The 24,953-nt window shown below is 41.0% G+C and overlaps 1 protein-coding gene across 2 annotated transcripts in view; it reads right to left on the bottom strand.

Moving 5' to 3' along the window:
- Positions 1–24,953, bottom strand: part of LOC110520796 (protein ENTREP3) — a 45,236-nt gene that overhangs the window by 10,658 nt on the left and 9,625 nt on the right. For both annotated transcript variants that reach the window (XM_036967901.2, XM_090223945.1), the window contains exons 5-6: positions 16,367–16,474; positions 16,092–16,252 (exon numbers count right to left, since the gene is read on the bottom strand). In XM_036967901.2, coding sequence (XP_036823796.2) covers positions 16,092–16,252; positions 16,367–16,474 — 269 coding nt within the window. The remainder of the gene's footprint in view (positions 1–16,091; positions 16,253–16,366; positions 16,475–24,953) is intronic.

Genomic DNA, 24,953 nt, shown 5'->3' with positions numbered 1-24,953 from the left:
TCAACAACACAGAGTTACACATGGAGTAAACAATGAACAAGTTAACAACACAGTTACACATGGAATAAACAAGTCAATAACACAGAGTTACACATGGAATAAACAATAAACAAGTCAACAACACAGAGTTACACATGGAGTAAACAATAAACAAGTCAACAACACAGAGTTACACATGGAATAAACAAGTCAATAACACAGAGTTACACATGGAGTAAACAATAAACAAGTCAACAACACAGAGTTACACATGGAGTAAACAATGAACAAGTTAACAACACAGTTACACATGGAATAAACAAGTAAACAACACAGAGTTACACATGGAGTAAACAATAAACAAGTCAACAACACAGAGTTACACATGGAGTAAACAATAAACAAGTCAACAACACAGAGTTACACATGGAATAAACAAGTCAATAACACAGAGTTACACATGGAATAAACAATAAACAAGTCAACAACACAGAGTTACACATGGAGTAAACAATAAACAAGTCAATAACACAGAGTTACACATGGAGTAAACAATAAACAAGTCAACAACACAGAGTTACACATGGAGTAAACAATAAACAAGTCAACAACACAGAGTTACACATGCAGTAAACAATAAACAAGTCAACAACACAGAGTTACACAATAAACAAGTCAACAACACAGAGTTACACATGGAGTAAACAATAAACAAGTCAACAACACATAGTTACACATGGAGTAAACAATAAACAAGTTAACAACACAGTTACACATGGAGTAAACAATAAACAAGTCAACAACACAGAGTTACACATGGAGTAAACAATAAACAAGTCAACAACACAGAGTTACACATGGAGTAAACAATAAACAAGTCAACAACACAGAGTTACACATGGAATAAACAAGTCAATAACACAGAGTTACACATGGAATAAACAATAAACAAGTCAACAACACAGAGTTATACATGGAGTAAACAATAAACAAGTCAATAACACAGAGTTACACATGGAGTAAACAATAAACAAGTCAACAACGCAGAGTTACACATGGAGTAAACAATAAACAAGTCAACAACACAGAGTTACACATGGAGTAAACAAACATACCGTCTAATACAGTGGACAAATCTATGTATGTTTGGCAGCATGAGTAAAGGAGGCTTTGTTGCGAAATAGGAAGCCAATTCTAGATTTAATTTGGGATTGGAGATGCTTAATGTGAGTCTGGAAGGAGAGTTTCCAGTCTAACCAGACACCTAGGTATTTGTAGTTGTCCACATATTCTAAGTCAGAACAGTGTAGTGTTGCTGGACAGGCGGGCAGGTGCGGGCAGCGATCGGTTGAAGAGCATGAACTTAGTTTTACTTGCATTTAAGAGTAGTTGGAGGCCACGGAAGGAGAGTTGTATGGCATTGAAGCTCGTCTGGAGGTTAGCTAACACAGTGTCCGAGGAAGGGCCAGAAGTATTCGGGGTGTGGAGCCACTTCTCCTGAAGACTGCCAGGGTGTGGAGCCACTTCTCCTGAAGACTGCCAGGGTGTGGAGACACTTCTCCTGAAGACTGCCAGGGTGTGGAGACACTTCTCCTGAAGAATGCCAGGGTGTGGAGACACTTCTCCTGAAGACGGGCAGGGTGTGGAGACACTTCTCCTGAAGACTGCCAGGGTGTGGAGACACTTCTCCTGAAGACTGCCAGGGTGTGGAGACACTTCTCCTGAAGACTGCCAGGGTGTGGAGACACTTCTCCTGAAGACTGGCAGGGTGTGGAGACACTTCTCCTGAAGACTGGCAGGGTGTGGAGACACTTCTCCTGAAGACTGGAAGGGTGTGGAGACACTATTCCTGAAGACTGGCAGGGTGTGGAGACACTTCAACTGAAGACTGGCTGGGTGTGGAGACACTTCTCCTGAAGACTGGCAGGGTGTGGAGACACTTCTCCTGAAGACTGGAAGGGTGTGGAGACACTTCTCCTGAAGACTGGAAGGGTGTGGAGACACTTCTTCTGAAGACTGGCAGGGTGTGGAGACACTTCTCCTGAAAACTGCCAGGGTGTGGAGACACTTCTCCTGAAGACTGCCAGGGTGTGGAGACACTTCTCCTGAAGACTGCCAGGGTGTGGAGACACTTCTCCTGAAGACTGCCAGGGTGTGGAGACACTTCTCCTGAAGACTGCCAGGGTGTGGAGACACTTCTCCTGAAGACTGGCAGGGTGTGGAGACACTTCTCATGAAGACTGGCAGGGTGTGGAGACACTTCTCCTGAAGACTGGCAGGGTGTGGAGACACTTCTCCTGAAGACTGGAAGGGTGTGGAGACACTTCTCCTGAAGACTGGCAGGGTGTGGAGACACTTCTCCTGAAGACTGGCAGGGTTCTGAGACACTTCTCCTGAAGACTGGCAGGGTGTGGAGACACTTCTCCTGAAGACTGGAAGGGTGTGGAGACACTTCTCCTGAAGACTGGAAGGGTGTGGAGACACTTCTTCTGAAGACTGGCAGGGTGTGGAGACACTTCTCCTGAAGACTGGCAGGGTGTGGAGACACTTCTCCTGAAGACTGGTAGGGTGTGGAGACACTTCTCCTGAAGACTGGCAGGGTGTGGAGACACTTCTCCTGAAGACTGGAAGGGTGTGGAGACACTTCTCCTGAAGACTGGAAGGGTGTGGAGACACTATTCCTGAAGACTGGCAGGGTGTGGAGACACTTCAACTGAAGACTGGCTGGGTGTGGAGACACTTCTCCTGAAGACTGGCAGGGTGTGGAGACACTTCTCCTGAAGACTGCCAGGGGTAAGGAGACACTTCTCCTGAAGACTGACGGAAGTTTACACTTCTCAGGTTTCTCAGGGCAGGGTTGGATTAGACATTCCAGAAGATACTTTCCAAGATGCATCGCCAGAGACGACATAAGATGATGTTGATGAGAACTTGAGGCCAAATACAGGAGAGAGGGAGAACTAGATCCCTCACAGTACTGTACAGTACGAGTGATTCTACTAGACATGTTGATGAGAACTAGAACCCACACAGTACTGTGCAATATGAGTATTATACAAGACATGTTGATGAGAACTAGAACCCTCACAGTACTGTGCAATATGAGTATTATACAAGACATGTTGATGAGAACTAGAACCCTCACAGTACTGTACAGTACAAGTGATTCTACTATAAATGTTGATGAGAACTAGAACCCTCAAAGTACTTTACAGTATGAGTGTTATAATATACATGTTGATGAGAACTAGAACCCTCACAGTGCTGTACAGTATGAGTGATTCTACTATAAATGTTGATGAGAACTAGAACCCTCAAAGCACTGTACAGTATGAGTGTTATACTAGACATGTTGATGAGAACTAGAACCCTCACAGTACTGTGCAGTATGAGTGTTATACTAGACATGGTAATGAGAACTAGAACCCTCACAGTACTGTACAGTATGAGTAATTATACATGTTGATGAGAACTAGAACCCTCACAGTACTGTACAGTATGAGTGTTATACTATACATGTTGATGAGAACTAGAACCCTCACAGTACTGTACAGTATGAGTGATTCTACTAGACATGTTGATGATAACTAGAACTCTCACAGTACTGTACAGTATGAGTGTTATACTATACATGTTGATGAGAACTATAACCCTCACAGTACTGTGCAGTATGAGTGTTATAATATACATGTTGATGAGAACTATAACCCTCACAGTACTGTGCAGTATGAGTGTTATACTATACATGTTGATGAGAACTAGAACCCTCACAGTACTGTGCAGTATGAGTGTTATAATATACATGTTGATGAGAACAAGAACCCTCACAGTACTGTACAGTATGAGTGTTATAATATACATGTTGATGAGAACTAGAACCCTCACAGTACTGTGCAGTATGAGTGTTATACTAGACATGGTGATGAGAACTAGAACCCTCACAGTACTGTACAGTATGAGTGTTATACTAGACATGGTGATGAGAACTAGAACCTACACAGTACTGTACAGTATGAGTGTTATGCTAGACATGGTGATGAGAACTAGAACCCTCACAGTACTGTACAGTATGAGTGTTATACTAGACATGGTGATGAGAACTAGAACCCTCACAGTACCGTACAGTATGAGTGGTATACTATACATGTTGATGAGAACTAGAACCCTCACAGTACTGTACAGTATGAGTGTTATACTAGACATGGTGATGAGAACTAGAACCCTCACAGTACTGTACAGTATGAGTGTTACACTAGACATGTTGATGAGAACTAGAACAATCACAGTACTGTACAGTAGGAGTAATATACTAGACATGTTGATGAGAACTAGAACCATCACAGTACTGTACAGTATGAGTAATTATACATGTTGATGAGAACTAGAACCCTCACAGTACTGTACAGTATGAGTGTTATACTAGACATGTTGATGAGAACTAGAACCCTCACAGTACTGTACAGTATGAGTGTTATACTAGACATGGTGATGAGAACTAGAACCCTCACAGTACTGTACAGTATGAGTGTTATACTAGACATGTTGATGAGAACTAGAACCCTCACAGTATTGTACAGTATGAGTGTTATACTAGACATGGTGATGAGAACTAGAACCCTCACAGTACCGTACAGTATGAGTGGTATACTATACATGTTGATGAGAACTAGAACCCTCACAGTACTGTACAGTATGAGTGTTATACTAGACATGTTGATGAGAACTAGAACCCTCACAGTACTGTACAGTATGAGTGTTATACTAGACATGTTGATGAGAACTAGAACCCTCACAGTACTGTACAGTATGAGTGTTATACTAGACATGTTGATGAGAACTAGAACCCTCACAGTACTGTACAGTATGAGTGTTATACTAGACATGGTGATGAGAACTAGAACCCTCACAGTACTGTACAGTATGAGTGTTATACTAGACATGGTGATGAGAACTAGAACCCTCACAGTACTGTACAGTATGAGTGTTATACTAGACATGGTGATGAGAACTAGAACCCTCACAGTACCATACAGTATGAGTGGTATACTATACATGTTGATGAGAACTAGAACCCTCACAGTACTGTACAGTATGAGTGTTATACTAGACATGTTGATGAGAACTAGAACCCTCACAGTACTGTACAGTATGAGTGTTATACTAGACATGTTGATGAGAACTAGAACCCTCACAGTACTGTACAGTATGAGTGTTATACTATACATGTTGATGAGAACTATAACCCTCACAGTACTGTGCAGTATGAGTGTTATAATATACATGTTGATGAGAACTATAACCCTCACAGTACTGTGCAGTATGAGTGTTATACTATACATGTTGATGAGAACTAGAACCCTCACAGTACTGTGCAGTATGAGTGTTATAATATACATGTTGATGAGAACAAGAACCCTCACAGTACTGTACAGTATGAGTGTTATAATATACATGTTGATGAGAACTAGAACCCTCACAGTACTGTGCAGTATGAGTGTTATACTAGACATGGTGATGAGAACTAGAACCCTCACAGTACTGTACAGTATGAGTGTTATACTAGACATGGTGATGAGAACTAGAACCTACACAGTACTGTACAGTATGAGTGTTATGCTAGACATGGTGATGAGAACTAGAACCCTCACAGTACTGTACAGTATGAGTGTTATACTAGACATGGTGATGAGAACTAGAACCCTCACAGTACCGTACAGTATGAGTGGTATACTATACATGTTGATGAGAACTAGAACCCTCACAGTACTGTACAGTATGAGTGTTATACTAGACATGGTGATGAGAACTAGAACCCTCACAGTACTGTACAGTATGAGTGTTATACTAGACATGTTGATGAGAACTAGAACCCTCACAGTACTGTACAGTATGAGTGTTATACTAGACATGGTGATGAGAACTAGAACCCTCACAGTACCATACAGTATGAGTGGTATACTATACATGTTGATGAGAACTAGAACCCTCACAGTACTGTACAGTATGAGTGTTATACTAGACATGTTGATGAGAACTAGAACCCTCACAGTACTGTACAGTATGAGTGTTATACTAGACATGTTGATGAGAACTAGAACCCTCACAGTACTGTACAGTATGAGTGTTATACTATACATGTTGATGAGAACTATAACCCTCACAGTACTGTGCAGTATGAGTGTTATAATATACATGTTGATGAGAACTATAACCCTCACAGTACTGTGCAGTATGAGTGTTATACTATACATGTTGATGAGAACTAGAACCCTCACAGTACTGTGCAGTATGAGTGTTATAATATACATGTTGATGAGAACAAGAACCCTCACAGTACTGTACAGTATGAGTGTTATAATATACATGTTGATGAGAACTAGAACCCTCACAGTACTGTGCAGTATGAGTGTTATACTAGACATGGTGATGAGAACTAGAACCCTCACAGTACTGTACAGTATGAGTGTTATACTAGACATGGTGATGAGAACTAGAACCTACACAGTACTGTACAGTATGAGTGTTATGCTAGACATGGTGATGAGAACTAGAACCCTCACAGTACTGTACAGTATGAGTGTTATACTAGACATGGTGATGAGAACTAGAACCCTCACAGTACCGTACAGTATGAGTGGTATACTATACATGTTGATGAGAACTAGAACCCTCACAGTACTGTACAGTATGAGTGTTATACTAGACATGGTGATGAGAACTAGAACCCTCACAGTACTGTACAGTATGAGTGTTACACTAGACATGTTGATGAGAACTAGAACAATCACAGTACTGTACAGTAGGAGTAATATACTAGACATGTTGATGAGAACTAGAACCATCACAGTACTGTACAGTATGAGTAATTATACATGTTGATGAGAACTAGAACCCTCACAGTACTGTACAGTATGAGTGTTATACTAGACATGTTGATGAGAACTAGAACCCTCACAGTACTGTACAGTATGAGTGTTATACTAGACATGGTGATGAGAACTAGAACCCTCACAGTACTGTACAGTATGAGTGTTATACTAGACATGTTGATGAGAACTAGAACCCTCACAGTATTGTACAGTATGAGTGTTATACTAGACATGGTGATGAGAACTAGAACCCTCACAGTACCGTACAGTATGAGTGGTATACTATACATGTTGATGAGAACTAGAACCCTCACAGTACTGTACAGTATGAGTGTTATACTAGACATGTTGATGAGAACTAGAACCCTCACAGTACTGTACAGTATGAGTGTTATACTAGACATGTTGATGAGAACTAGAACCCTCACAGTACTGTACAGTATGAGTGTTATACTAGACATGTTGATGAGAACTAGAACCCTCACAGTACTGTACAGTATGAGTGTTATACTAGACATGGTGATGAGAACTAGAACCCTCACAGTACTGTACAGTATGAGTGTTATACTAGACATGTTGATGAGAACTAGAACCCTCACAGTACTGTACAGTATGAGTGTTATACTAGACATGGTGATGAGAACTAGAACCCTCACAGTACCATACAGTATGAGTGGTATACTATACATGTTGATGAGAACTAGAACCCTCACAGTACTGTACAGTATGAGTGTTATACTAGACATGTTGATGAGAACTAGAACCCTCACAGTACTGTACAGTATGAGTGTTATACTAGACATGTTGATGAGAACTAGAACCCTCACAGTACTGTACAGTATGAGTGTTATACTAGACATGTTGATGAGAACTAGAACCCTCACAGTACTGTACATTATGAGTGATTATACTATACATGTTGATGAGAACTAGAACCCTCACAGTACTGTACAGTATGAGTAATTATACATGTTGATGAGAACTAGAACCCTCACAGTACTGTACAGTATGAGTGTTATACTAGGCATGTTGATGAGAACTAGAACCCTCACAGTACTGTACAGTATGAGTGTTATACCAGACATGGTGATGAGAACTAGAACCCTCACAGTACTGTACAGTATGAGTGTTATACTAGACATGTTGATGAGAACTAGAACCCTCACAGTACTGTACAGTATGAGTGTTATACTAGACATGGTGATGAGAACTAGAACCCTCACAGTACTGTACAGTATGAGTGTTATACTAGACATGGTGATGAGAACTAGAACCCTCACAGTACTGTACAGTATGAGTGTTATACTAGACATGTTGATGAGAACTAGAACCCTCACAGTATTGTACAGTATGAGTGTTATACTAGACATGGTGATGAGAACTAGAACCCTCACAGTACCGTACAGTATGAGTGGTATACTATACATGTTGATGAGAACTAGAACCCTCACAGTACTGTACAGTATGAGTGTTATACTAGACATGTTGATGAGAACTAGAACCCTCACAGTACTGTACAGTATGAGTGTTATACTAGACATGTTGATGAGAACTAGAACCCTCACAGTACTGTACAGTATGAGTGTTATACTAGACATGTTGATGAGAACTAGAACCCTCACAGTACTGTACAGTATGAGTGTTATACTAGACATGTTGATGAGAACTAGAACCCTCACAGTACTGTACAGTATGAGTGTTATACTAGACATGGTGATGAGAACTAGAACCCTCACAGTACTGTACAGTATGAGTGTTATACTAGACATGTTGATGAGAACTAGAACCCTCACAGTACTGTAAAGTATGAGTGTTATACTAGACATGTTGTTGAGAACTAGAACCATCACAGTACTGTACAGTATGAGTAATTATACATGTTGATGAGAACTAGAACCCTCACAGTACTGTACAGTATGAGTGTTATACTAGACATGGTGATGAGAACTAGAACCCTCACAGTACTGTACAGTATGAGTGTTATACTAGACATGGTGATGAGAACTAGAACCCTCACAGTACTGTACAGTATGAGTGTTATACTAGACATGGTGATGAGAACTAGAACCCTCACAGTACTGTACAGTATGAGTGTTATACTAGACATGTTGATGAGAACTAGAACCCTCACAGTACTGTACAATATGAGTGTTATACTAGACATGGTGATGAGAACTAGAACCCTCACAGTACTGTACAGTATGAGTGATTATACTATACATGTTGATGAGAACTAGAACCCTCACAGTACTGTACAGTATGAGTGTTATACTAGACATGTTGATGAGAACTAGAACCCTCACAGTACTGTACAGTATGAGTGTTATACTAGACATTGTGATGAGAACTAGAACCCTCACAGTACTGTACAGTATGAGTGTTATACTAGACATGTTGATGAGAACTAGAACCCTCACAGTACTGTACAGTATGAGTGTTAAACTAGACATGGTGATGAGAACTAAAACCCTCACAGTACTGTACAGTATGAGTGTTATACTAGACATGTTGATGAGAACTAGAACCATCACAGTACTGTACAGTATGAGTGTTATACTAGACATGGTGATGAGAACTAGAACCCTCACAGTACTGTACAGTATGAGTGTTATACTAGACATGTTGATGAGAACTAGAACCCTCACAGTACTGTACAGTATGAGTGTTATACTAGACATGTTGATGAGAACTAGAACCCTCACAGTACTGTACAGTATGAGTGTTATACTAGACATGGTGATGAGCACTAGAACCCTCACAGTACTGTACAGTATGAGTGTTATACTAGACATGGTGATGAGAACTAGAACCTTCACAGTACTGTACAGTATGAGTGTTATACTAGACATGTTGATGAGAACTAGAACCATCACAGTAATGTACAGTATGAGTGTTATACTAGACATGTTGATGAGAACTAGAACCCTCACAGTACTGTACAGTATGAGTGTTATACTAGACATGGTGATGAGAACTAGAACCCTCACAGTACTGTACAGTATGAGTGTTATACTAGACATGTTGATGAGAACTAGAACCATCACAGTACTGTACAGTATGAGTGTTATACTATACATGTTGATGAGAACTAGAACCCTCACAGTACTGTACAGTATGAGTGTTTTACTAGACATGTTGATGAGAACTAGAACCCTCACAATACTGTACAGTATGAGTGTTATACTAGACATGGTGATGAGAACTAGAACCCTCACAGTACTGTACAGTATGAGTGTTATACTAGACATGGTGATGAGAACTAGAACCCTCACAGTACTGTACAGTATGAGTGTTATACTAGACATGTTGATGAGAACTAGAACCCTCACAGTACTGTACAGTATGAGTGTTATACTAGACATGTTGATGAGAACTAGAACCCTCACAGTACTGTACAGTATGAGTGTTATACTAGACATGGTGATGAGAACTAGAACCCTCACAGTACTGTACAGTATGAGTGTTATACTACACATGTTGATGAGAACTAGAACCATCACAGTACTATACAGTATGAGTGTTATACTAGACATGGTGATGAGAACTAGAACCCTCACAGTACTGTACAGTATGAGTGTTATACTAGACATGTTGATGAGAACTAGAACTCTCACAGTACTGTACAGTATGAGTGTTATACTAGACATGTTGATGAGAACTAGAACCATCACAGTACTGTACAGTATGAGTGTTATACTAGACATGGTGATGAGAACTAGAACCCTCACAGTACTGTACAGTATGAGTGTTATACTAGACATGTTGATGAGAACTAGAACCCTCACAGTACTGTACAGTATGAGTGTTATACTAGACATGTTGATGAGAACTAGAACCCTCACAGTACTGTACAGTATGAGTGTTATACTAGACATGGTGATGAGCACTAGAACCCTCACAGTACTGTACAGTATGAGTGTTATACTAGACATGGTGATGAGAACTAGAACCTTCACAGTACTGTACAGTATGAGTGTTATACTAGACATGTTGATGAGAACTAGAACCATCACAGTAATGTACAGTATGAGTGTTATACTAGACATGTTGATGAGAACTAGAACCCTCACAGTACTGTACAGTATGAGTGTTATACTAGACATGGTGATGAGAACTAGAACCCTCACAGTACTGTACAGTATGAGTGTTATACTAGACATGTTGATGAGAACTAGAACCATCACAGTACTGTACAGTATGAGTGTTATACTATACATGTTGATGAGAACTAGAACCCTCACAGTACTGTACAGTATGAGTGTTTTACTAGACATGTTGATGAGAACTAGAACCCTCACAATACTGTACAGTATGAGTGTTATACTAGACATGGTGATGAGAACTAGAACCCTCACAGTACTGTACAGTATGAGTGTTATACTAGACATGGTGATGAGAACTAGAACCCTCACAGTACTGTACAGTATGAGTGTTATACTAGACATGTTGATGAGAACTAGAACCCTCACAGTACTGTACAGTATGAGTGTTATACTAGACATGTTGATGAGAACTAGAACCCTCACAGTACTGTACAGTATGAGTGTTATACTAGACATGGTGATGAGAACTAGAACCCTCACAGTACTGTACAGTATGAGTGTTATACTACACATGTTGATGAGAACTAGAACCATCACAGTACTATACAGTATGAGTGTTATACTAGACATGGTGATGAGAACTAGAACCCTCACAGTACTGTACAGTATGAGTGTTATACTAGACATGTTGATGAGAACTAGAACTCTCACAGTACTGTACAGTATGAGTGTTATACTAGACATGGTGATGAGAACTAGAACCCTCACAGTACTGTACAGTATGAGTGTTATACTAGACATGTTGATGAGAACTAGAACCCTCACAGTACTGTACAGTATGAGTGTTATACTAGACATGGTGATGAGAACTAGAACCCTCACAGTACTGTACAGTATGAGTGTTATACTAGACATGGTGATGAGAACTAGAACCCTCACAGTACTGTACAGTATGACTGTTATACTAGACATGTTGATGAGAACTAGAACCCTCACAGTACTGTACAGTATGAGTGTTATACTAGACATGTTGATGATAACTAGAACCTTCACAGTACTGTACAGTATGAGTGTTATACTAGACATGGTGATGAGAACTAGAACCCTCACAGTACTGTACAGTATGAGTGATTATACTATACATGTTGATGAGAACTAGAACCCTCACAGTACTGTACAGTATGAGTGTTATACTAGACATGTTGATGAGAACTAGAACCCTCACAGTACTGTACAGTATGAGTGTTATACTAGACATGGTGATGAGAACTAGAACCCTCACAGTACTGTACAGTATGAGTGTTATACTAGACATGGTGATGAGAACTAGAACCCTCACAGTACTGTACAGTATGAGTGTTATACTAGACATGTTGATGAGAACTAGAACCCTCACAGTACTGTACAGTATGAGTGTTATACTAGACATGTTGATGAGAACTAGAACCCTCACAGTACTGTACAGTATGAGTGTTATACTAGACATGGTGATGAGAACTAGAACCCTCACAGTACTGTACAGTATGAGTGATTATACTATACATGTTGATGAGAACTAGAACCATCACAGTACTGTACAGTATGAGTGTTATACTAGACATGGTGATGAGAACTAGAACCCTCACAGTACTGTACAGTATGAGTGTTATACTAGACATGGTGATGAGAACTAGAACCCTCACAGTACTGTACAGTATGAGTGTTATACTAGACATGGTGACGAGAACTAGAACCCTCACAGTACTGTACAGTATGAGTAATTATACTAGACATGGTGATGAGAACTAGAACCCTCACAGTACTGTACAGTTTGAGTCTTATACTAGACATGTTGATGAGAACTAGAACCCTCACAGTACTGTACAGTATGAGTGTTATACTAGACATGGTGATGAGAACTAGAACCCTCACAGTACTGTACAGTATGAGTGTTATACTAGACATGGTGATGAGAACTAGAACCCTCACAGTACTGTACAGTATGAGTGTTATACTAGACATGTTGATGAGAACTAGAACCCTCACAGTACTGTACAGTATGAGTGTTATACTAGACATGGTGATGAGAACTAGAACCCTCACAGTACTGTACAGTATGAGTGTTATACTAGACATGGTGATGAGAACTAGAACCCTCACAGTACTGTACAGTATGAGTGTTATACTAGACATGTTGATGAGAACTAGAACCCTCACAGTACTGTACAGTATGAGTGTTATACTAGACATGTTGATGAGAACTAGAACCCTCACAGTACTGTACAGTATGAGTGTTATACTAGACATGGTGATGAGAACTAGAACCCTCACAGTACTGTACAGTATGAGTGATTATACTATACATGTTGATGAGAACTAGAACCATCACAGTACTGTACAGTATGAGTGTTATACTAGACATGGTGATGAGAACTAGAACCCTCACAGTACTGTACAGTATGAGTGTTATACTAGACATGGTGATGAGAACTAGAACCCTCACAGTACTGTACAGTATGAGTGTTATACTAGACATGGTGACGAGAACTAGAACCCTCACAGTACTGTACAGTATGAGTAATTATACTAGACATGGTGATGAGAACTAGAACCCTCACAGTACTGTACAGTATGAGTGTTATACTAGACATGTTGATGAGAACTAGAACCCTCACAGTACTGTACAGTATGAGTGTTATACTAGACATGTTGATGAGAACTAGAACCATCACAGTACTGTACAGTATGAGTGATTATACTATACATGGTGATGAGAACTAGAACCCTCACAGTACTGTACAGTATGAGTGTTATACTATACATGTTGATGAGAACTAGAACCCTCACAGTACTGTACAGTATGAGTGTTATACTAGACATGTTGATGAGAACTAGAACCCTCACAGTACTGTACAGTATGAGTGTTATACTAGACATGGTGATGAGAACTAGAACCCTCACAGTACTGTACAGTATGAGTGTTATACTAGACATGGTGACGAGAACTAGAACCCTCACAGTACTGTACAGTATGAGTGGTATACTAGACATGGTGATGAGAACTAGAACCCTCACAGTACTGTACAGTATGAGTGTTATACTAGACATGGTGACGAGAACTAGAACCCTCACAGTACTGTACAGTATGAGTGTTATACTAGACATGGTGATGAGAACTAGAACCCTCACAGTACTGTACAGTATGAGTGTTATACTAGACATGGTGATGAGAACTAGAACCCTCACAGTACTGTACAGTATGAGTGTTATACTAGACATGGTGATGAGAACTAGAACCCTCACAGTACTGTACAGTATGAGTGGTATACTATACATGTTGATGAGAACTAGAACCCTCACAGTACTGTACAGTATGAGTGTTATACTATACATGTTGATGAGAACTAGAACCCTCACAGTACTGTACAGTATGAGTGTTATACTAGACATGTTGATGAGAACTAGAACCCTCACAGTACTGTACAGTATGAGTGTTATACTAGACATGGTGATGAGAACTAGAACCCTCACAGTACTGTACAGTATGAGTGGTATACTATACATGTTGATGAGAACTAGAACCCTCACAGTACTGTACAGTATGAGTGTTATACTAGACATGGTGATGAGCACTAGAACCCTCACAGTACTGTACAGTATGAGTGTTATACTAGACATGTTGATGAGAACTAGAACCCTCACAGTACTGTACAGTATGAGTGTTATACTAGACATGTTGATGAGAACTAGAACCCTCACAGTACTGTACAGTATGAGTGTTATACTAGACATGGTGATGAGAACTAGAACCCTCACAGTACTGTACAGTATGAGTGTTATACTAGACATGGTGATGAGAACTAGAACCCTCACAGTACTGTACAGTATGAGTGGTATACTATACATGTTGATGATGGTTCTTTGTAATTATTATTGCAACCCTGGAATTTCTGGTATTTGTTTTTTGTTTAAACTTAAAGTAAATTAATATCTGCAAAGATATAGAAAAAAATGAAGGTTATTGAAGCAAATTGCAAAATGTCTGATTCATTCTTGTTACATAAACGTTAGTACAGTCAATAAAGTGAAAAGGTGTTATTCTAATTCTATAATGAAAAATCATTCAACTTCAAAGAAAAGGTCCTCATTTATGTAATGCTCCCTGTTAGTGTTATTTAGGTCCGTGTGTTATGAGTGACAATGTACTGTACGCTTCCTGACTGAGAATTGTTGCCAGTGTTCTGGTCGAACGAGCTTATTTTGAGACATGTATGAAGTGTTTTGGTGGTTTGACTGAGTTCTGGAGGTGAGATTAAGTGTTTGGCCAAGATGCATGTTGGTAATTGTTATGAATTTTATGAATAATTACTAAATGAGGTATACATTTAACGTAGAACTATAACCAACAGAATACAACCCTGTCACTGTATGATTGTATGAAACTTCTTAGAATCATAAAACTAATTATTATGTGTGTAGTTTTAGTCAAGAATTAGAACAAGGACTTTCTGTTCCTTTTTAGAGTGTAAGCAGGGTGTAAGTGAGAAACAAATGGAGCTATCGTCAGACAGGCTGGAATACTGTGTTCCTTACAGGACATTCTGTCCCCACCCAGGGAGGGGAGAGACCTTGGGCTTGTAGTAGATTGTTTAACAGGTGGCAGACAACGTGTGAGTAGGAGAAGACTTGTGAACCATATTGTCATTGTTTCTGAGAGGAGGAGGGACATTTATGACGAAATGTGAGGTATATAGACCAATGTACCGGAAATGATAGGCAGCGCTCTCTCGTAAATAAATTATCTGACTATTGTAACTGGGCCTCCGTCTGATTCATTCCAACCAGTTTCCTACAAATTCTGGGTTTCAGGCTGAGTAATTAATTCAATTGGGTTTATGAACACTGAGAACATAATTCTCTTGACAGTAATGCAGACTGTGTGAAGAGTTTTGAAAAAGTGGCTTCAGTATTGACCAATGCTTGTTAGCAATTTAAGAAAAACTGTAACAAATGTGTTTCCTGCATATCCCAACTCCCCCTGAGACACCCGCAGGGAGTGGGGTCACAGCCAAGGTCACCATTGTCCAGCGCCCCTGGAGCAATTAGGGTTAGGTGCAATGCTCAAGGGCACAGCAACATATTTATCACCCTGTCAGGTCCGGTATTCGAACCAGCAACCCCAACGCTCTAACCTGCAGGCTACCTGTGTGTGTGTTATTACCTCTGTGCGTCTGTCTCAGAGCTGCAGGTGTATTCAGGGGGGTAGTAGGGGGGCGGAGGGATGGGCGGGACAAACTCCTCAAAGTCCATGATGTTGGTCAGGAAGGCATCCTGAGGAGTGGTGCATTCTGGGTTGACGGAGCGAGAGCGGTGCGGGGCGAGCTAGAGAGAAACAAACAGAGATAGAGGAGGGGAGAAATCATAAGGGATGGATAAAGAAAATATTGTCTGTGTGTGTGTGTGTGTGTGTGTGTGTGTGTGTGTGTGTAGACTCACCAGGTGCACTAGGTCCAGGGAGAAGATGTGTATACTACAGGTGACAGTAGAGAGAGTACAGATGATGGTAGAGAGAATACTCAGACCACAAGCACTGAACAACAGGTCCTGGAACAGAGAAGAGGAGATTAGCACGTAACACACAGTCAGGAGGCCAGGGCAGTTAGGTTACTGTTTGTAATAATTTATACATACTGCAGCGTGCATCAATTCCCTTGGCTATTATATTATGCTCTGCTTACGTCATCTGCATAAATTATGTCGACATCAGAAAATGTAGCCCACATACTCAGAGAATATAGACGCCACACACCCATTAAACACACACACTGAGCTGCCATTAAACACACACACTGAGCTGCCATTAAACACACACACTGAGCTGTCATTAAACACACACACTGAGCTGTCATTAAACACACACACTGAGCTGTCATTAAACACACACACTGAGCTGCCATTAAACACACACACTGAGCTGCCATTAAACACACACACTGAGCTGCCATTAAACACACACACTGAGCTGTCATTAAACACACACACTGAGCTGCCATTAAACACACACACTGAGCTGTCATTAAACACACACACTGAGCTGTCATTAAACACACACACACTGAGCTGCCATTAAACACACACACTGAGCTGCCATTAAACACACACACTGAGCTGTCATTAAACACACACACTGAGCTGCCATTAAACACACACACTGAGCTGTTATTAAACACACACTGAGCTGCCATTAAACACACACACTGAGCTGTCATAAAACACACACATTGAGCTGCCATAAAACACACACACTGAGCTGCCATTAAACACACACACTGAGCTGTCATTAAACACACACACTGAGCTGTCATTAAACACACACACTGAGCTGCCATTAAACACACACACTGAGCTGTCATTAAACACACACACTGAGCTGTCATTAAACACACACACACTGAGCTGTCATTAAACACACACACTGAGCTGTCATTAAACACACACACTGAGCTGCCATTAAACACACACACTGAGCTGTCATTAAACACACACACTGAGCTGTCATTAAACACACACACACTGAGCTGTCATTAAACACACACATTGAGCTGTCATTAAACACACACACTGAGCTGCCATTAAACACACACACTGAGCTGTCATTAAACACACACACTGAGCTGTCATTAAACACACACACTGAGCTGTCATTAAACACACACACTGAGCTGCCATTAAACACACACACTGAGCTGCCATTAAACACACACACTGAGCTGTCATAAAACACACACACTGAGCTGCCATTAAACACACACACTGAGCTGTCATAAAACACACACACTGAGCTGTCATTAAACACACACACTGAGCTGTCATTAAACACACACACTGAGCTGTCATAAAACACACACACTGAGCTGCCATTAAACACACACACTGAGCTGCCATTAAACACACACACTGAGCTGCCATTAAACACACACACTGAGCTGTCATTAAACACACACACACTGAGCTGTCATTAAACACACACACACTGAGCTGCCATTAAACACACACACTGAGCTGTCATTAAACACACACACTGAGCTGTCATTAAACACACACACTGAGCTGTCATTAAACACACACACTGAGCTGTCATTAAACACACACACTGAGCTGTCATTAAACACACACACTGAGCTGCCATTAAACACACACACTGAGCTGTCATTAAACACACACACTGAGCTGCCATTAAACACACACACTGAGCTGTCATTAAACACACACACTGAGCTGTCATTAAACACACACACTGAGCTGCCATTAAACACACACACTGAGCTGCCATTAAACACACACACTGAGCTGTCATTAAACACACACACTGAGCTGTCATTAAACACACACACTGAGCTGCCATTAAACACACACACTGAGCTGTCATTAAACACACACACTGAGCTGCCATTAAACACACACACTGAGCTGTCATAAAACACACACACTGAGCTGTCATTAAACACACACACTGAGCTGCCATTAAACACACACACTGAGCTGCCATTAAACACACACACTGAGCTGTCATTAAACACACACACTGAGCTGTCATTAAACACACACACTGAGCTGCCATTAAACACACACACTGAGCTGTCATTAAACACACACACACTGAGCTGTCATTAAACACACACACTGAGCTGTCATTAAACACACACACTGAGCTGCCATTAAACACACACACTGAGCTGTCATTAAACACACACACTGAGCTGTCATTAAACACACACACTGAGCTGCCATTAAACACACACACTGAGCTGCCATTAAACACACACACTGAGCTGTCATTAAACACACACACTGAGCTGTCATTAAACACACACACTGAGCTGTCATTAAACACACACACTGAGCTGTCATTAAACACACACACTGAGCTGTCATTAAACACACACACTGAGCTGTCATTAAACACACACATTGAGCTGCCATAAAACACACACATTGAGCTGCCATAAAACACACACACTGAGCTGTCATTAAACACACACACTGAGCTGTCATTAAACACACACACTGAGCTGTCATTAAACACACACACTGAGCTGTCATTAAACACACACACTGAGCTGTCATTAAACACACACACTGAGCTGCCATTAAACACACACACTGAGCTGTCATAAAACACACACACTGAGCTGTCATTAAACACACACACTGAGCTGTCATTAAACACACACACTGAGCTGTCATAAAACACACACACTGAGCTGTCATTAAACACACACACTGAGCTGCCATTAAACACACACACTGAGCTGTCATTAAACACACACACTGAGCTGTCATTAAACACACACACTGAGCTGTCATTAAACACACACACTGAGCTGTCATTAAACACACACACTGAGCTGTCATTAAACACACACACACTGAGCTGCCATTAAACACACACACTGAGCTGTCATAAAACACACACACTGAGCTGTCATTAAACACACACACTGAGCTGTCATTAAACACACACACTGAGCTGTCAATAAACACACACACACTGAGCTGCCATTAAACACACACACTGAGCTGTCATTAAACACACACACACTGAGCTGCCATTAAACACACACACTGAGCTGTCATTAAACACACACACTGAGCTGTCATTAAACACACACACTGAGCTGCCATTAAACACACACACTGAGCTGTCATTAAACACACACACTGAGCTGTCATTAAACACACACACTGAGCTGTCATTACACACACACACTGAGCTGTCATTAAACACACACACACTGAGCTGTCATTAAACACACACACTAAGCTGCCATTAAACACACACACTGAGCTGCCATTAAACACACACACTGAGCTGTCATTAAACACACACACACTGAGCTGTCATTAAACACACACACTGAGCTGTCATGAAACACACACACTGAGCTGTCATTAAACACACACACTGAGCTGCCATTAAACACACACACTGAGCTGTCATTAAACACACACACTGAGCTGTCATTAAACACACACACTGAGCTGTCATTAAACACACACACTGAGCTGTCATTAAACACACACACTGAGCTGTCATTAAACACACACACACTGAGCTGCCATTAAACACACACACTGAGCTGTCATAAAACACACACACTGAGCTGTCATTAAACACACACACTGAGCTGTCATTAAACACACACACTGAGCTGTCATTAAACACACACACACTGAGCTGCCATTAAACACACACACTGAGCTGTCATTAAACACACACACACTGAGCTGCCATTAAACACACACACTGAGCTGTCATTAAACACACACACTGAGCTGTCATTAAACACACACACTGAGCTGCCATTAAACACACACACTGAGCTGTCATTAAACACACACACTGAGCTGCCATTAAACACACACACTGAGCTGTCATTAAACACACACACTGAGCTGCCATTAAACACACACACTGAGCTGTCATTAAACACACACACTGAGCTGTCATTAAACACACACACTGAGCTGTCATTAAACACACACACTGAGCTGTCATTAAACACACACACTGAGCTGTCATTAAACACACACACTGAGCTGTCATTAAACACACACATTGAGCTGCCATAAAACACACACATTGAGCTGCCATAAAACACACACATTGAGCTGTCATTAAACACACACACTGAGCTGTCATTAAACACACACACTGAGCTGTCATTAAACACACACACTGAGCTGTCATTAAACACACACACACTGAGCTGTCATAAAACACACACACTGAGCTGTCATTAAACACACACACTGAGCTGCCATTAAACACACACACTGAGCTGTCATTAAACACACACACACTGAGCTGTCATTAAACACACACACTGAGCTGTCATTAAACACACACACTGAGCTGCCATTAAACACACACACTGAGCTGTCATTAAACACACACACTGAGCTGTCATTAAACACACACACTGAGCTGCCATTAAACACACACACTGAGCTGCCATTAAACACACACACTGAGCTGTCATTAAACACACACACTGAGCTGTCATTAAACACACACACTGAGCTGTCATTAAACACACACTGAGCTGTCATTAAACACACACACTGAGCTGTCATTAAACACACACACTGAGCTGTCATTAAACACACACATTGAGCTGCCATAAAACACACACATTGAGCTGCCATAAAACACACACATTGAGCTGTCATTAAACACACACACTGAGCTGTCATTAAACACACACACTGAGCTGTCATTAAACACACACACTGAGCTGTCATTAAACACACACACTGAGCTGTCATTAAACACACACACACTGAGCTGCCATTAAACACACACACTGAGCTGTCATTAAACACACACACTGAGCTGCCATTAAACACACACACTGAGCTGTCATTAAACACACACACTGAGCTGTCATTAAACACACACACTGAGCTGTCATTAAACACACACACTGAGCTGTCATTAAACACACACACTGAGCTGCCATTAAACACACACACTGAGCTGCCATTAAACACACACACTGAGCTGTCATTAAACACACACACTGAGCTGTCATTAAACACACACACTGAGCTGTCATTAAACACACACTGAGCTGTCATTAAACACACACACTGAGCTGTCATTAAACACACACACTGAGCTGTCATTAAACACACACATTGAGCTGCCATAAAACACACACATTGAGCTGCCATAAAACACACACATTGAGCTGTCATTAAACACACACACTGAGCTGTCATTAAACACACACACTGAGCTGTCATTAAACACACACACTGAGCTGTCATTAAACACACACACTGAGCTGTCATTAAACACACACACACTGAGCTGCCATTAAACACACACACTGAGCTGTCATAAAACACACACACTGAGCTGTCATTAAACACACACACTGAGCTGTCATTAAACACACACACTGAGCTGTCATAAAACACACACACTGAGCTGCCATTAAACACACACACTGAGCTGTCATTAAACACACACACACTGAGCTGCCATTAAACACACACACTGAGCTGTCATTAAACACACACACTGAGCTGTCATTAAACACACACACTGAGCTGCCATTAAACACACACACTGAGCTGTCATTAAACACACACACTGAGCTGTCATTAAACACACACACTGAGCTGTCATTACACACACACACTGAGCTGTCATTAAACACACACACACTGAGCTGTCATTAAACACACACACTAAGCTGCCATTAAACACACACACTGAGCTGCCATTAAACACACACACTGAGCTGTCATTAAACACACACACACTGAGCTGTCATTAAACACACACACACTGAGCTGTCATTAAACACACACACTGAGCTGCCATTAAACACACACACTGAGCTGTCATTAAACACACACACTGAGCTGCCATTAAACACACACACTGAGCTGTCATTAAACACACACACTGAGCTGTCATTAAACACACACACTGAGCTGTCATTAAACACACACACTGAGCTGTCATTAAACACACACACTGAGCTGTCATTAAACACACACACTGAGCTGTCATTAAACACACACATTGAGCTGCCATAAAACACACACATTGAGCTGCCATAAAACACACACATTGAGCTGTCATTAAACACACACACTGAGCTGTCATTAAACACACACACTGAGCTGTCATTAAACACACACACTGAGCTGTCATTAAACACACACACAATGAGCTGTCATAAAACACACACACTGAGCTGTCATTAAACACGCACACTGAGCTGTCACTAAACACACACACTGAGCTGCCATTAAACACACACACTGAGCTGTCATAAAACACACACACTGAGCTGTCATTAAACACACACACTGAGCTGTCATTAAACACACACACACACTGAGCTGTCATTAAACACACACACTGAGCTGTCATTAAACACACACACTGAGCTGTCATTAAACACACACACACACTGAGCTGTCATTAAACACACACACTGAGCTGTCATTAAACACACATACTGAGCTGCCATAAAACACACACATTGAGCTGTCATTAAACACACACACTGAGCTGTCATTAAACACACACACTGAGCTGTCATTAAACACACACACTGAGCTGTCATTAAACACACACACTGAGCTGTCATTAAACACACACACACTGAGCTGCCATTAAACACACACACTGAGCTGTCATAAAACACACACACTGAGCTGTCATTAAACACACACACTGAGCTGTCATTAAACACACACACTGAGCTGTCATAAAACACACACACTGAGCTGTCATTAAACACACACACTGAGCTGCCATTAAACACACACACTGAGCTGTCATTAAACACACACACTGAGCTGTCATTAAACACACACACTGAGCTGCCATTAAACACACACACTGAGCTGTCATTAAACACACACACTGAGCTGTCATTAAACACACACACTGAGCTGTCATTAAACACACACACTGAGCTGTCATTAAACACACACACTGAGCTGTCATTAAACACACACACACTGAGCTGCCATTAAACACACACACTGAGCTGTCATAAAACACACACACTGAGCTGTCATTAAACACACACACTGAGCTGTCATTAAACACACACACTGAGCTGTCATTAAACACACACACTGAGCTGTCATTAAACACACACACACTGAGCTGCCATTAAACACACACACTGAGCTGTCATAAAACACACACACTGAGCTGTCATTAAACACACACACTGAGCTGTCATTAAACACACACACTGAGCTGTCATTAAACACACACACACTGAGCTGCCATTAAACACACACACTGAGCTGTCATTAAACACACACACACTGAGCTGCCATTAAACACACACACTGAGCTGTCATTAAACACACACACTGAGCTGTCATTAAACACACACACTGAGCTGCCATTAAACACACACACTGAGCTGTCATTAAACACACACACTGAGCTGTCATTAAACACACACACTGAGCTGTCATTACACACACACACTGAGCTGTCATTAAACACACACACACTGAGCTGTCATTAAACACACACACTAAGCTGCCATTAAACACACACACTGAGCTGCCATTAAACACACACACTGAGCTGTCATTAAACACACACACACTGAGCTGTCATTAAACACACACACACTGAGCTGTCATTAAACACACACACTGAGCTGCCATTAAACACACACACTGAGCTGTCATTAAACACACACACTGAGCTGCCATTAAACACACACACTGAGCTGTCATTAAACACACACACTGAGCTGTCATTAAACACACACACTGAGCTGTCATTAAACACACACACTGAGCTGTCATTAAACACACACACTGAGCTGCCATTAAACACACACACTGAGCTGTCATTAAACACACACACTGAGCTGCCATTAAACACACACACTGAGCTGTCATTAAACACACACACTGAGCTGTCATTAAACACACACACTGAGCTGTCATTAAACACACACACTGAGCTGTCATTAAACACACACACTGAGCTGCCATTAAACACACACACTGAGCTGCCATTAAACACACACACTGAGCTGTCATTAAACACACACACTGAGCTGTCATTAAACACACACACTGAGCTGTCATTAAACACACACTGAGCTGTCATTAAACACACACACTGAGCTGTCATTAAACACACACACTGAGCTGTCATTAAACACACACATTGAGCTGCCATAAAACACACACATTGAGCTGCCATAAAACACACACATTGAGCTGTCATTAAACACACACACTGAGCTGTCATTAAACACACACACTGAGCTGTCATTAAACACACACACTGAGCTGTCATTAAACACACACACTGAGCTGTCATTAAACACACACACACTGAGCTGCCATTAAACACACACACTGAGCTGTCATAAAACACACACACTGAGCTGTCATTAAACACACACACTGAGCTGTCATTAAACACACACACTGAGCTGTCATAAAACACACACACTGAGCTGCCATTAAACACACACACTGAGCTGTCATTAAACACACACACACTGAGCTG

This window comes from Oncorhynchus mykiss, chromosome 3, assembly GCF_057628025.1.
Source record: "Oncorhynchus mykiss isolate SJ-2025 chromosome 3, ASM5762802v1, whole genome shotgun sequence".
NCBI classification, from domain to species: domain Eukaryota; kingdom Metazoa; phylum Chordata; class Actinopteri; order Salmoniformes; family Salmonidae; genus Oncorhynchus; species Oncorhynchus mykiss.
Note: the sequence above shows the minus strand (reverse complement) of the source record. Positions and strands in the feature narration are given on the sequence as shown.